This window comes from Harpegnathos saltator, unplaced genomic scaffold, assembly GCF_003227715.2.
Source record: "Harpegnathos saltator strain DR-91 unplaced genomic scaffold, Hsal_v8.6 scaffold13, whole genome shotgun sequence".
NCBI lineage: Eukaryota > Metazoa > Arthropoda > Insecta > Hymenoptera > Formicidae > Harpegnathos > Harpegnathos saltator.
This window is the reverse complement of record NW_020229906.1, coordinates 640,609-655,571: the sequence shown is the minus strand read 5'-3', so window position 1 is coordinate 655,571 and position 14,963 is coordinate 640,609. Positions and strand designations below refer to the sequence as shown.

General features: G+C 52.4%; 1 protein-coding gene across 1 annotated transcript in view; it reads right to left on the bottom strand.

Annotated features, from left to right (window-relative positions):
• sfl (N-deacetylase and N-sulfotransferase sfl) overlaps nucleotides 1–14,962 on the bottom strand; it is an 80,902-nt gene extending 65,940 nt beyond the window's left edge. Inside the window, exon 1 of the mRNA XM_025307859.1 lies at nucleotides 14,796–14,962. Coding sequence (XP_025163644.1) covers nucleotides 14,796–14,962 — 167 coding nt within the window. The remainder of the gene's footprint in view (nucleotides 1–14,795) is intronic.
• Nucleotide 14,963: the final 1 nt, after the last annotated feature.

The following is a 14,963-nucleotide window of genomic DNA, read 5'->3' as shown; positions in this document are numbered from 1 at the left end:
TTGCGGAGAAACAGAAGCGGCCGCGGGTCTCGCGTCTCCAATAATTGGAATCCTAATCAATAGAGCGCAATCAGTCAACCATGATGCACCGTTCAAGGGAGCGATAGAATTTATATACGCGCGTGTAGCGCGTACACCTAGATTCTCCGCCACAAACCCACACGGGGTCCACGTTCACCCGCATCCCCCTCCCCGCACACATCACACACGCTGGTGTACGAACGGTATGTGTGTGTGTGTGTGCGTGTGTCGCGTGTATCTCTATCCACACAGAGCGCTCCACTTGGGCACAAAGAATTATTGGCTCCCATTCTGCTCCGGAGTTACCAGCGGCATCTGTCCGTCCGCCGGGCTTCCTTCCACCCCCGTTTGCGCGTCCTTCTGTATCCGACCGTGCCGTATATCAACTCCACACAATTCGAAACATATCGCCGCTGTCTTCCCCTTTGTGTCTTCGCCGATTCTTCTCGCGTAAAACTCGTTTTTATCGCCGCCGCCGCCGCCGCTCGCGTGCGCCTCGGAACGACGAACCCTTTGCTTTCCCGATAGGGAAGAAGAAGCGAACGTTCGACGAGAAATCACCTGGACTCGGCTTTCACACAGCGCAAAGCGCGGACAAGAGAGAGAGAGAGAGAGAGATATATATATATATATATAAGAGGGTGAAGAGAGACGGAGGGAGGGAGCGAGCAAAGAAATCCAGCGGCGTGCCGTGTTTTCCACGGCGATACCGATACCGATATACCGGCACACATACACCGGCTCGCGCGACATGACTTATATCCCGTCGTACATTGTCGCTGAAACGTATTTGCCGTCCGAGAATGCGAGGGGCTGTGTATCGATGTGTAACAGGCTCTTTCGTTACGTCGATAACGCCGCGCGTTAGCGAGCAATCGGTATCGCGCGGATCAACTGTCTCCGCGGCTGCTCGTCGGTCGTCGAGGATGTCGCGCGACCGCGTCGGCGTCGGGTCGAATTAATTCAGCCGGACCAACACGGAGAGAGACGCTTTGCGAGTCCGCAAACGTTCCGGACCAGATCAATGTCACATTATCGACATCGTTTTTCCCTCTCGTTTCCGCGCATTAGCCCCGGCCGAGCGACCTCAAACGCGCCCTGCTTGTCGAGGCTGCCGCGGTAGATCTTTGATCCGAGCAGCGCGAGCGAGCGCGAGTTCTGGCCGGAACAAGCTTGTCGCGTATTTTCCCTCTCGGTTCCCGTTCTCTCTCTCTCTCTCTCTCTCTCTCTCTCTCTCTCTCTCTCTCTCTCTCTCTCTCTCTCTCTCTCGACAGCGTTTCACACTTTTCCTCGCGCGCGGAACATCGGCGCCGCCGGGTTCCCGAGTCGTTTGCCGGCCTGTCCCGCCCCAGTCGAGAGGCCATCACACGGCCGCAAATAGTCCACCCATCATCAGGCCGGTTGCAGCCGCGCGCGTGCGACTACCAAAGGGTTCCGCGTCGCGTCGGGTTACTCCCTTTGCGAGTCGTGTGCCGATTCGTCCTCGCGTTGATTTCGAGACGCGGCGGTGATTAAACACGTGATTAGCGACTGCACATCGGGACACGTGCTCGTTCTCTCTCTTTCTCTCGAGCACACGGGAGTCTTTTAATATGTATATTAAATTCACCCCTCTGCCAGCTGTGTTAATATACGTAGCTGTGTAATGTGTGCGCGCATGGGCGAGCTGCTGCGACACGTGTACACGAATACACATACACACACACACACATGGGTGCGGGGATGGCAAACGTGCGGTGGTGTGCTGGCGGCAACGAGTATCAGATGCCACGTACGTTAAATGGGACACGGTATAACATCTCGACGAGCTGAACAGGAGTGTATGAAGACCACCGACGCGCAGGTGTATATGAGAATAACAGCGCGCGACACTGGCCGCGGAAGATTTGTGCAACGGCGAATTCAACGGCGCGCCACGCCCTTCGGACAACGAGTCGCGAGATAACGAGATAACGACACATCGCGGACTCATCAGTCGCCGCGCGCGCGCGCGCGCGCTTCTCATTAATGACGAGCGCGAGATGCGGCCGGCGGATGATACCGTGGCGGTTTTGCGCGGATCGATCGCGCCGCGCGCGTTTCGCACGACGTGTTGCGCGCGAAGCAAAGTTCGGCGAAACCGCCTGCTCGGACGAGTTGCGGCCCGTTGATGCGCGAAGATGCCCAACCTCTCGCGTGTTGGGAGCAACTGACTCTGTTGGCCAGAGAGAGAGAGAGAGAGAGAGAGTGAGGGGGCGAGGAAGAGAGTTCCGGTCTCCGCTGAGCTGTGTTCGTAACTGTTGGACTTCATAAACTGCGATACATCGCGCTCGATGCTCGATTTCGAGCAGCCCGCGCCGCGCCGGATCGCCGAGTATCGCTGAATTACAAGAAGAGGGACCGAATTGTACTCACGATTGAATCTCACGGCTAAATTTCCTAGACGTCCGCTTACGCGGGAAGAACGTTTCGCATGCAACAGAGCGAGAGAGAGCGAGAGAGAGAGAGAGAGAGAGAGAGGGAGAGAGAGAGAGAGAGAGAGGGAGGGAGGGAGAGCGAGACAGGCAATTCCGCGCGACGGTATTCCTCGTTTCTGATGTCTCGCTCCGTCTCGATTCGCGATGGCTAACGCAAAGCGCGATTCAAGGCGATCCCCGTTTGCGTTTGGCGGGCTGGCTGGCTCGTCGTCGGAGCGAGGCTGAAACAACCGTCGTTCCTCTTTGAGCCGTCCATGCGCGGCTTCCGTGTGGTATTAGGTACAAGGTATCGACACAGCATAGCATAGCACGCACGTATGTGCGTCGGTCGGCTACACAAAGGTATCGCGAGCGTTTTGAATGAAGCTTTGCGCACGAGACGAGCACTGATGTACGCGGACATCTCTCTCGCGCGCGCGCGAGAGAAGAGAGTGGACATTGTTCAGTGGCCGCGATTGCGTCACATTCTATTGCTAATTCATCGAAATCCGGCGAAAGCATCCCGCCAACTCAATGACAGGCGCGTTATATACATGCCGCGTGCGAGCGCGGTATATGCGCTCGCACGCTCAAGCGGAATCACGGATCGAGGACTAGCCGTGAGCTTGGCAGGCTATCACACCGATTGTCGGCACCGGTAGATGCGTCTGATCACATGTTACGAGTGGACGCGATTAACGATCGCCGGCGCGGCGCGGCGGTGCCGCGACGAGACCTTCCGTGTCATCGGCAGGGTCTTGTTTTATATACAGGCGCCGATTGACGCGGCTAAAATCATCGGCGGAGCACCGTTCTTCTGGAGAGTACTACTCGCGTCGCCGTCGCCGCCGCCGCCGCGCGGACAAGCCTGCCTGCCGCTTCCGGTATATCGCGCGATTATTAGCGAAATTAGCAAACCGCGTTGGGAAATTACTGCAATCGCGATGAACCTGCGGTAAATCCGCAGGAGAGTGCAGGACGACGAATAAATAAGTGCACCGCGAGCCAAGCGCGGGCTCGCGAGCTACAGGATGTTACCGAGAGTGTTGGACGCTTCAAACACCCAGCGCACACGCGGACGAAAGAGGCGATCCCCCAATCGTTTTCAGCGGTGTACCCGGGGCGCAACCACGTGTCGCCCAACGCGATCCGGGTGTATCCGTGAGATCACCTTCTCTCGCTCTCTCCGCCGCAGTCGAGCTCATTCCGTGCCGCTCGTGGCCGTTATTCGCGAGGCGGCCGGTAGTATCAAGGCCCGTGTACAGATCCGTGTTCGCAAATTCCCGACGAAAAAACGACTCCAGCGTGCAGGCTCCATCGCGCGCGCGAGAGTGCGCGCGGAGCCGCACGTTTAGCCGATACGTACTTTTCGAGAGCGCGTAACCAACCAGCCGTGGGTGATATCGACGGCCGAGCCCTTTCCGATACTCGCTCGCGCGCGCGCGCGGCTATTAATTCTTCGAGAGGGCGGGAGAGGCAGGGGTTATCGGCTCTCGCCCTCACGAACCGCATTTCGTGTTTCGACTGTCGCGTGTACGCACGTTTCATCTCCCTCCTGTCCGTCCTCCCGCTCGCTCGCTCGCTCGCTCGTTCGTTCGTTCGTTCGTTCGTTCGTACCTCACAGCCCGCCGTCGTTCCTCGGCGGATTCGTGTTGCGCGCGGTATATCTAGCGTAACGGAAATCCTGCACGGCCGTATACATGCTCCGGGTATATTTACACCGGAATCGATGAGAATTACGAGTTAACATCGCCGAGCACACACCAACCACCACCACCACCACCACCAGCACCGTCGTCGCCGCTAGCAGCATCAGCAGCACCAGCGCGCGGCGCCATCACCGGCAGCACGGCACTACTCCCCGACATCGGGGAGGCCACCCTCAGGATTGACAGAATTAGGGTCGCTTCTCACGCGCGCGCACCCCCGAAAGCAACAGGATAATGTTAATGGCCTGGATATGCATACCACATTGTGTCGCCGGCCAGGCCGGAATGCGCGACGATTTGTGATAGGGTCACGTGACACGTATTATTTAGCGCTCGGCATCGGCGACTCGTTGTCGCGTTGAATTAACGCGCTTAATTAGCTTCGCGTGCGAGCGAGACGTCGCGTCGCGTCCGTCACTCTCCGGGTAAGAATCATTTTCCCAGTCGTCACCATGAAAATCGATATCGCCGTCGTGAAAGACGGAGAGAGAGAGAGAGAGAGGGAGAGAGGGAGAGAGAGAGAGAGAGAGAGAGAGAGAGAGAGAGAGGGAGGGAGAAAGAGAGGCGATCGGGATTCAAGTAATGGTACTTTCCTCGCGACACAAAGTGTCACTTCGGAAAACGCTGTGAGTATCTCGAGATCGCTTTGATCTTCGCCGATAATCAGACGATCCTGCTCAGACGGCGATATTTCACTAACAGAGAAAAGAGCAACTGTAAAGGAAGGAGGGCAATTTTATTCGATGAAAGAGAGAGTGAGAATGCTCGCGTGCAATTGGAATATTTACTTTTTCCCAGGGTGGCTGCGAGATATCCGATCGCTGCGCCTCTCGCGTCTCTCGGCAGAGACACGATCCGGACGGAGAAAACGGAAACGTAACTGGAGCTAACGAGGAGGATCGCAACGCGACTTGATTAGGGCGCTGTTACTGTTGCGAGTAATCGACGCGTTACAATCTATACCGCATCGCGCGCGCGCGCCATATTCTCCGGTCTCTTCGGGTAGATGATTCGTTGCCGAATGAACGCCTCTCGCGCATCGCGAAATCTCGCCCGCTAATGAACACTCCCTCTTTCTCTTTTTTCCTATCTACCTATCCATCTCTCTCCATCTCTCATGCGTTCGCGCTTCCTGCACGATCGCAAAGTCGAGCGTGATCGCGATTAGCGCGCGCGATCTCCAGCGGAACGGACACGGCCGCCGCCGCCGCCGCCGCCGTCGCACTCGCGTTTCCATTTAACTCGCCGTAATTGCGAGGCCTTTTTATCCGGCGTCCTCCAGTCCGGAGCACGTGCGTATTCACGATCGCCGATTAAATCCCGTGCGGCGGTGGCGGCGACGGCGGCTCGCCTTTCGTCTTTCGAAGCAACGAGCGAGCGAGCGGCCGGACGGATCGCGCCGCCGACGCGCTCGGTCGAGTGCTCCTCGAGTTTTTGCCCGAACATTGCCATCGCTAATGAGACCGCACCCCGGCCTTTCCTGCTTTTCCTCTTCGTCAGAGCGATGCACATACACTCTACCTATACGCGCGCGACTAGCCGGGGCCGGTGCTGCCGCTGCTGCAGAGGGATAAAAAGCGAGGCACAAGCAGCGAAGGGCCTGAAATTACGCCGCGAGCTACGCGGACGCACGCCCCCTCCCTGCCCCTGGCCCTTGGGCGCTTTTTTCTTCTTTTCTTCCGCCGACGAGCCGGCAATTACCGCACGATGCCGTCTGCGAAATGTCGCTGGAATTTTGTACGACGAACGAGAACGAGAACGAGGAGGAGGAGGAGGAGAGATAGACCCGCGAGAGACAGACAGACAGAGAGAGAGAGAGAGAGAGAGAGACACAGAGAGAAAGAGAGAGAGAGAGAGAGAGAGAGAGAGAGAGAGAGAGAGAGAGAGAGAGAGAGAGAGAGAGAGAGAGAGAGAGAGAGAGAGAGAGAGAGAGAGAGAGAGAGAGAGAGAGAGCCGCCGCGGCGGGCGCAGTCGTGCGTGGAAATGGAGAGTGTCTGCTGAAAGAACACGGTAAGAAAGTGACGCGTCGCGCACGAGGAGGACGGAGAAGAACGCCAATTAACGCTGGAATCCGCTCACCTCTCGCTAGGCAGGATATTTACGCGTTTCGGACTATCCTCGAGCGTGCATTAAACGCATTTGTGCGCCGCACCGCTCGCTCCTTGCATTTGACCGCTTCGTATGCTATTATCGATCGTCGTGTATCGCCGGTTATTAATACACCGGCGTGTTTTGCGTCACAATAAACAATGCGCACGTGCGGGACGAAGGAGCGCGCGCGTGCTCGGAAAATTGAAGACAATTCTCGAGGAAGGACTGCGAGACGGACTGTGTACGGTTGACCGACGGCCGGATTGTCGCGAGAGTAAACACCGAATGTGACTCCCACGACGGCCTCGGAAGTCGATAAACCGAAAGATTCTCCCTCCTCCGGCGTTGTCGTCGTCTCTCGCGATTATCCTTCGTGTGGGCACCAACAAGTCGTGCGCGTTATATTTTACTTTCTTTCGCGATATATTGCTCTGTTGGGAGAACAAGCATCGAAATCGGGGGCGCGACGTCGAAAATTATGTTTGTTCGGCCGGTATATTGTCTCTGCCACCCTCCCCGATCCCCTCAAACTTTCAAGCCCCACGTAAAATCCTTCGCGGACAGACACCGCGCCATTTCACACACGGCTCGGCATCGCGAAGATTCCTTCGCCTTCGCCTCGCCCGACAAATCGTCCTCGATCAGCAGGAATCATCGAGAGAGAGAGAGAGAGAGAGAGAGAGAGAGAGAGAGAGATTTCTAACAGCCGCCGATGATTAAATTACTGCGCGCTTATATCGCGCGAGAGTGTTACACTCTTCCTTATTACGATCGAACGGAACCGTCCTTGGTCTCGTTTGCCAACGGGGCTATTTTTACACGGCAGATTTCCGCGGCGGAAGAATATGCGAGGATTAATATCGAGGACCAAGGACGCGCCGTGCAAGCGGCGAGCGGAGGAACACCGAGTTGAAGTCGATGCCCGAATAAATTTCGCGCGGGAAGAAATTCGCGCGAGCCAAGTCTCCATAACTCGATACTATTTCGCGAAGACAATTGCTAAAAATAATTGGGACTCCGTGGGCGAATAAACGCGATGAATAATGCACTGCGACGTTGAACAAACTCTCTATCCCTGATATACCCGTGATAGCGGCCGCCGCTGACGACGCTGCAGTTGCCGCGTCGACGGAGCTCTCGCGGTGTTCACAATTTAATTAGTTAATTTCAGATTGTAAGCCAGACTATAAGTCTGCTTTCGTAATTTGCGGCCGGCGTCGCCAAGTTCGGAAATTAAATTAACGTTTACGGCGAATGTCATCGGAGAATTCGCTCCGATAAAATTTCGATGTGTATAATGTATACCGCGATCGGCGAATACACCGCAATATTCCCGGCGTTAATTACGATAGATAATTGCTAATGCTAATGATTACTTTATGCTTCGGTGGATTCAAGTTTTTGTAAAAACTTCGCGGGAAACCGGAGAGACTAAAGAAGCGTCTTCTCGATCGGGTTCTCAACGGAAGATTCTACAACGTGTACACGATCTGAGGAGAATTGCTGAGATGGTACGAAAATAATTAATTAATTTGAAAATAAAAATTAATTTGGAAAGAGCGGAACACGGTTTCGCGCGCGAATGACGAATGAAAGCGCACAAACTGTACTCGCGCGAGACCGTCCTTCCGACGAATTGCGAACGAGCCAACTGCGCGTCGTACAAGCGATTGATGTCGATAAACGGAACGCGATTCACGGAAGCAGAAACGTGCTTTATCGCCCTCGGCAATTTTTCCAGGTCGGCGAGGTCAGCCGAGGTTCAAGAGCAAGACGCAACTAGCACCGCGTCGCGAAATGTGCATCGTGCAAAAGGCGCGTGGCTAGCTGTAGGAAGGAATTGCGTGCGCGCTTGTGTGTGGGAAGCTTAGCGCCAACGTGGAGATCAGTCGAGGGGGAGAGGAGAGAGAGAGAGAGAGAGAGGCAGAGATAGAGAGGAAGAGTGAGAGAGGCAGAGAGAGAGAGAGAGAGAGAGAGAGAGAGAGAGGCAGAGAGAGAGAGAGAAAGAGAGAGAGAGAGACTTGAATTGACGCTGATTGGGCGTGCGACAAGCATCCGGTTGCATTTCGCGTCCCACGACAGGGAATGCGCTTCTCTTTCCCCGGTGCACGGCACGGTTCGCGTCACGTCGCAGCATAGACCGGCCGATTGGTTCTCGTCTTACCCGTGAGTAGTAGCAGAGAGGTAGTAGTAGTGGTAGTAGTAGTAGCAGTAGTAGTAGTAGTAGTAGTAGTAGTAGTAGTAGTAGTAGTAGTAGTAGTAGTAGTAGTAGTAGTAGTAGTAGTAGTAATAGTAGTAGTAGTAGTAGTAGTAGTAGTAATAGTAGTAGTAGTAGTAGTAGTAATAGTAGTAGTAGTAGTAGTAGTAGTAATAGTAGCAGCAGTAGTAGTAGAGTAGCGAGGCTTGCATACGCGTCCCGATCGTGAATGCGCTTCCGCCTTTTGCTCATGTGTAGGTACGCGCTCGCGTTTAGCAATTCTAGGCGACGGTATATCAATCGTTGCTAGCAGCGAGAGGTTCTCCCTTTCCCTCTCGCCCCTCTCTCTCCCTTCTCAGCCATCGTTGACACACTCGTATCGCGCGGGAGCACGATGACGGTGTAATCGCGAGTCGTTGAATTAAATTGGCGAAAGAATTATTCCGCGGCGATGAACGTGTTTTTTGTCAGCGCGCTGCAACCGACGGAAGTCCGTGAGATATTTCATCCCCTCGTGCGGGGAAAGACTCGCGGTGCGCCGTGTCGCGACGAGCCGAAAAACAGAGTGAGAGAGTGAGAGAGAGAGAGAGAGAGAGAGAGAGAGAGAGATAGAGAGAGGGAGAGGGAGAGGGAGCGCATCGCGACACACCGTTAACGATAAATTTCCTGCTCCCCCTTTGTGTCTCAGCATCCTACTTTAAATAGCTTTTACGCGTCACTGTCCAAAATGTAAAACAACGATTTATCGCGCGATAACGCGCCACCGGCACGAAAACGCGGCGATACATAGCTGCAGACGCCGCGACAGCTGACACTATCGCGCGCCACGAGGCGGAATCCTACGAACGATCTAAAATTGCCGGCGCGAGTGCGTCGTCGTAGTTTCCGTTAATTTGTTACTGCCAGCGCGATAATGCGTTTTATCGCGCGGTGCGGCGCGGCGACGACGGCGACGGCAATGTCATTCGGTAATACATGCCCCCCGCGAACGCGGACGAGGCACCGCCGCTCTCCTCGACTCTCGTTCTCACGTAAGGCGAGAGCCGAAAGTGCACAATCCGACACGTAGATGCAGCGGTCTCAGTAGGACTATCGGACGATCAGCCTGAGCCGACTTCGATAAATCGCGTCTTGCGTTTTAAGTCGAGATAATTAGCGGTGCTAATTATAAATAGCGACACGCTTCTGCGTGTCTCGGAAGCACGCACGCACACACACACACACACACACACACCACGGTCCATCCCAGGGATGATATCGCGCGTCGGTCGGTCGGGTTTATCCGGTCGCGATTATACAGGGATGGTTATGAAGCCGTCAGTATAGATGTGAAATTACACGTCAATGTCCGCCGTCGGTGTATTAGCTTCCATGATTGACGACACGGGCGGATACTCGCGTGAGCTGCTCGCTGCGATCGGCTACAGAATTCCGCGCGCGCGGGAGTTATCTATTAAGATTGATCCGCGTAAGATCACGGTATTATCATTTAGCTCTCGATGGGCGCGTGCGCGTGGAAGCCGAGGATTTATGCGTGCCGTGGTCTCTTGGTCTCCGGGATATATACGCCGGCCGACGTATCGTAGTAACAAGTCATATATCTCGCCCTGCAGCCGGGCTTCTCTCCAATATGAAGCGCGCCGCGCGGGATTATAACGAATATTTTATGGTAACAGATACGTCCGTTAGTATTGCAGCCAAGTAAATTATGACTGCTGGAAGAGAGCGAGCGAGAGAGAGAGAGAGAATAGGAAGGATGAAGGAGGAGAGGGGGAGGGAGCCTCGCTGGGGCTCGTGTAAACGCACGGTTTACATCCTCGAAACTGTTTGCAACTTGGCAGCACTGTCACGATGAAAAATATATCCCGAACTTTCCTCTGACGTAAGCGACGTCGGGGAGGGATCGGCTCTCGCGGAGTACCTTGTCGGACTACTTCCCGAAGAAAACTTGTTAAGCTCTCACTCGACAACGAGACCGGGCCGCGTAGCGCGAGCGCGCGGGAAATTATACTTTAATTACTTCGATTCACGCGCGCGGGGAAAAAGAAAACTTGAGAGGCTGGCGCGCGCGCGAGCAAGAGAGAGAGAGAGAGAGAGAAATAGAGAGAGAAAATACCCGAAACTTTGCGTGTACGTAATGACTAAGCCATCGGCGGCGAATATAATTTCCGCACCTTCGGAGAGATGCGAGCGCCCGCCGTTCGTCCATCGTGGTCACGCGATTCACACAATTTCGGTTACTATGTCTCGGAAGCGCCGTAGCAGTTATCGCGATGCATCTCGTACAATCGCAGCGGGACGACGTACGCCGCCCGCTCGTTCTCCCGCTCGTTCTCCCGCGCTCTCTCTCTCTCTCTCTCTCTCCCTCCCTCTCTCTCTCTCTCTCTCTCTCCCTCCCTCCCTCCCTCTCTCTCTCTCTCTCTCTCGCCGCGAGACAGATTGAATGCGCGCGGAGATGGAACGCGAACGTCTCGCCGGCTCGTCGGAGGATATTCGTCTTCTCTAATTAACTGTGAATTTACTTGCCTGGCCGACGGGCATCGCGGGATTGCGGGTTATCGAAGAAAACTGGAGAGTCGAGAGCTAATTATATTACGGAAACGCGTACACCTGCAGCAGTTTGCAATCATACATATGCATGTACGTATGTACGTTACATCGAGAAGCACGCGTATACTCTACGTCGTATCACTCCCTGGCGCTGCTATCTGATTTAAATTGGATCGTCTCTAAGAGCGAAGGTACCTGCCAATTTGCTGAGTCCACAAACTATTTCGTCCTTGTGCGCGAGTTACTCCCGAGGCTTTCTGCATACGAGCTCCCGGATACCCCGTTTAGTTCCCACAACGGCAGAAGAGATCTATTTACTAAAATTCCCGAGTATCTTCGTTTGCGCGCCGTTCGTTTGCCAAATGAACGATCAAAGCCCGCGTCTCGCTTTCGTCTCGCTTGCGTGCGCTTGCGTGTGCCTTCTAAAACGCGCAGGGGGAAGGCTTTGACTTCGTTTCCCCGAGGAGATTCCAAAACTGACGAAAAATTCGCGCGCAACACGAGCGTCGATGGCGAAGAGAAGCGCGAGTGAAAATATAATTCTCGCGGACAACGGTGATTCGAATTTTCGACGCTTCCAGCTCGAATTTACGCGAGACACGCGACAACGCGTACAATCGAGCGTATGCGAAATATCCACCGGCGGGTGTCGATGATAATTTTATGCGTCTCTTGTTATTTTTGATTATCAACAGCAATTAATAACATTCTCGCGATTCTCTGGTGATAACGCCCGCCGCGCCCGTACGTATGCATACATTTTTAGATATAATGGACGATGTGTTACCTGCGTGGCAAAAATATTTTATTACTCCGCGACACGAAAATACGCCGACGGCTAAGTTAGATTAATGCGCTTTGATACGCTTCCAGCGTTTCTGCATCAGCGAAAATTATTTTACGCAAACATTCTCGTTGCGCGTTCAATGGAAAAAAAAAAAAAAAAAAAAAAAAAAAAAAAAAGAGCGAAAAGGAAAAAATTTTTGTAATTATCTAGAGTGTATCGAGATGGTAATGTCGTCGGTGTACGAATGTCTGCGTGCTCATTATCGCTTTCGGTATTATCACAGTCATTTCGTTAATTATATTGATATTATCGCGAGATATAACGTCGTTTCCTCGGTTTGCCGTCGAGGGTCACTCGTAGTGCGTGTTTCTACGAGGGCAGTCTGAAAAGTTCTCGGCCTGACACATAGATGACACATAGAAACTGTCAAAACTATAATTGTACTGGAAAGTGGCATCCCTGATATAAACCCATGTAAAATTTTATTTCGATCTCTCAAGTCATTCGAGTAGTAGCACCAGTTTCGTTGTCTTTTTTAAAATGGGAAAAAATTGAATATCGTGCAGTGATTAAATTCTTCGTTTTCGCACGGATGGTTTAACACCAACAGAAATTCATCCGAAATTGTTAAAAGTGTATAAGGATGCATCGCCTTCACTTTCCGCTGTGAAAAAATGGGCCGCTCTTTTTAAATCTGGTCGTACAAGCCTCGAAGATGATCCACGCGAAGGATGTCGGCAAAAACTGCTACAACACCACAAAACATTCAACAAGTCCATGATATGGTGTTGGATGATCGGCGAGTGAAAATGCGTGAAATAGTTGAGGCCACAGGCATCTCGAAAGAACGAATTGGAAATATCTTGCATGAAGAATTACATATGAAAAAGCTTTGTGCAAGATGGCTGCCGCATTTGCTAACAATTGATCAAAAACGCATTCGAATGCGTATTTCTCAAGCGTGTTTGGATCGTTTTAAACAAAACGGAAAATGGATTTCAAGCGTCGTTTCATAACTGTTGATGAAACTCGGATCCACCGCTATACACCAGAGCGAAAAGAACGGTCGAAACAATGGATCGAAGCCGGTGGACGTGCACCAAAGAAGGCAAAGACGGTTCCATCAGCAGGAAAGGTTGCGGCAACGGTTTTTTGACGGGATTACAAAGGTGTTTTGTTGATCGATTATCTTCAGAAAGATAAAACGACTAACTCTGAATATTATTGTAACCTTTCTGGATCTATTGGATGCAAAAATTCGTGAGAAAAGACCTGCTTTAAAGAAGAAAAGAATCGTTTTCCATCAAGACAACGCACGTGTTCACACAAGTGTTTTGACAATGGCAAAATTCAACGAATTAAAGTACGAATTGCTTGAACATCCAGCGTATTCACCAGATTTGGCTCCCTCTGACTATTATCTGTTTCCAAACCTGAAAAAATTCCTGGCTGGAAAGCATTTTACATACAAATGACGAAGCTATCGCATTCCGTGGATGGATATTTTGCAGACCTTTCGGAATCACACTTTAATAATGGTATTGAATTATTGGAAAAACGTTGGAATAAATGTACTGAAGTTTTAGAAGATTATATTGAAAAATAAAATATATTTCACGGCAAAAAAAATTTTCTTTCATCTCTTTCAGGCCGAGGACTTTTCAGACTGCCTACCTACGTACCTCAAGAAAACCTCGAAAAAAGAATGCAGATCCTGGCATCTCGAAATTCTTATTCCATCCGTTAATCTGCCGTCAAATGCCGTCAAATTTGAGGGAAGTAATTTTGAGATATGACACTCTCCGCATGTATCGATAAATTTTTATCCTTCGCTTCTTAATTAGCAATGTATAAATTACGCAAATCACTCGGCGCTGATATTGTCGGCAAAAGAAGGCGAGGAGGGGGGGACACTTCAAGAAGATGCAAAATAAAATACAAAATCCTCCACCGTGACTGATCAGGTCAGGCGCGTCCGTTTACTCTGGTCCGCATCGCGCTCGTTCACTTTTCCGCGTGGCCGCCTCGTCGAAAAAACAAGATATCAAGGCAAATCGTCCATGACGCACGAGATTCCTCGCGGAAGATGCCCTACCATTAGCAGCGACGTTGCACGCGACCGCGCAATTTCAGAGTTACGAACTGGCCGGCGCGATGGTCAGCTAACTCGCGGGGCCCTAATTGGTCCGCTTTGCCTCTCTTGATTACACGCAAAGTAATTAAAAGTGTCACCGGTCTACCTCACTTTTCGCCAAACGACTCACCTCTCTCTCTCTCTCTCGGCGTCTCGCGCGCGGCTCGATACTAATCGCCCCTCCCCCTTTCTCTTCGTCTCTTTCTCTCCCGCGGCATGAAGCTCGTTCGCTCGCACGGCGGCGCCGTGCGTATTCCGTTGAATAACATCCGCGTTGCGTTTGCGCGCTATTACCGCAATGCCGTTACCGCGACGCGTACTTATCACCCCGAGTTCTCTATTGATGTAATTCCGCTACTGGTAGTTACTACACGTGTAACCTCGTGCGCGGCGCTCGCAGCTCCGCTTTCGCGATCATCCGCGAACGAGTCGACTTAGGAAACTTAGGAGTCAACAATCCGAAGAAGCACGATACACAACCGCCGTGTTTTATCAAACACCACGGAGTTACCGAGCAAAAAGACCCCGGCCGAAGTTGCGGCCGCGGCAGATGTCGCGTGTAAGAACTTGGCGCCAATTAGACATCACGCTGTTCGCGGCGCTTCCGGACACGGAAGACGAAGCGACTCGCCGTGTCGACCATAAGACCATAAGTAAAGTTCGCATTCTTCTAGCGTGTAGCGTCTGTTCAAAGTCAAACTGAGACTCTCGCGAGAATCCTTCCCCTTGTCGGAAGGTGAAGAAAGAACCTTCACCTCGTATCACGAGCACGAATCGATAAGCGAAGCATCGTCGATGATGACGACGAATCTTTCTTCACCACCGCTTAAAAACGAATAAGCAATGAATAAACAAGCAATGTTTTACTCACCTGGAGAACGGGCTGCTGATGATGTAGTGGGTGTAGTAGAATATACTGGCGATGGAGATGAGCAGTAGCGCTACGACGCACCGCTTCACCGTCGCCTGCTTGACGATGTAGCGCGGACCGACGGCGCCCAGTAGAGGAACGCCACCTTCACTCGCGGATATCTTCATC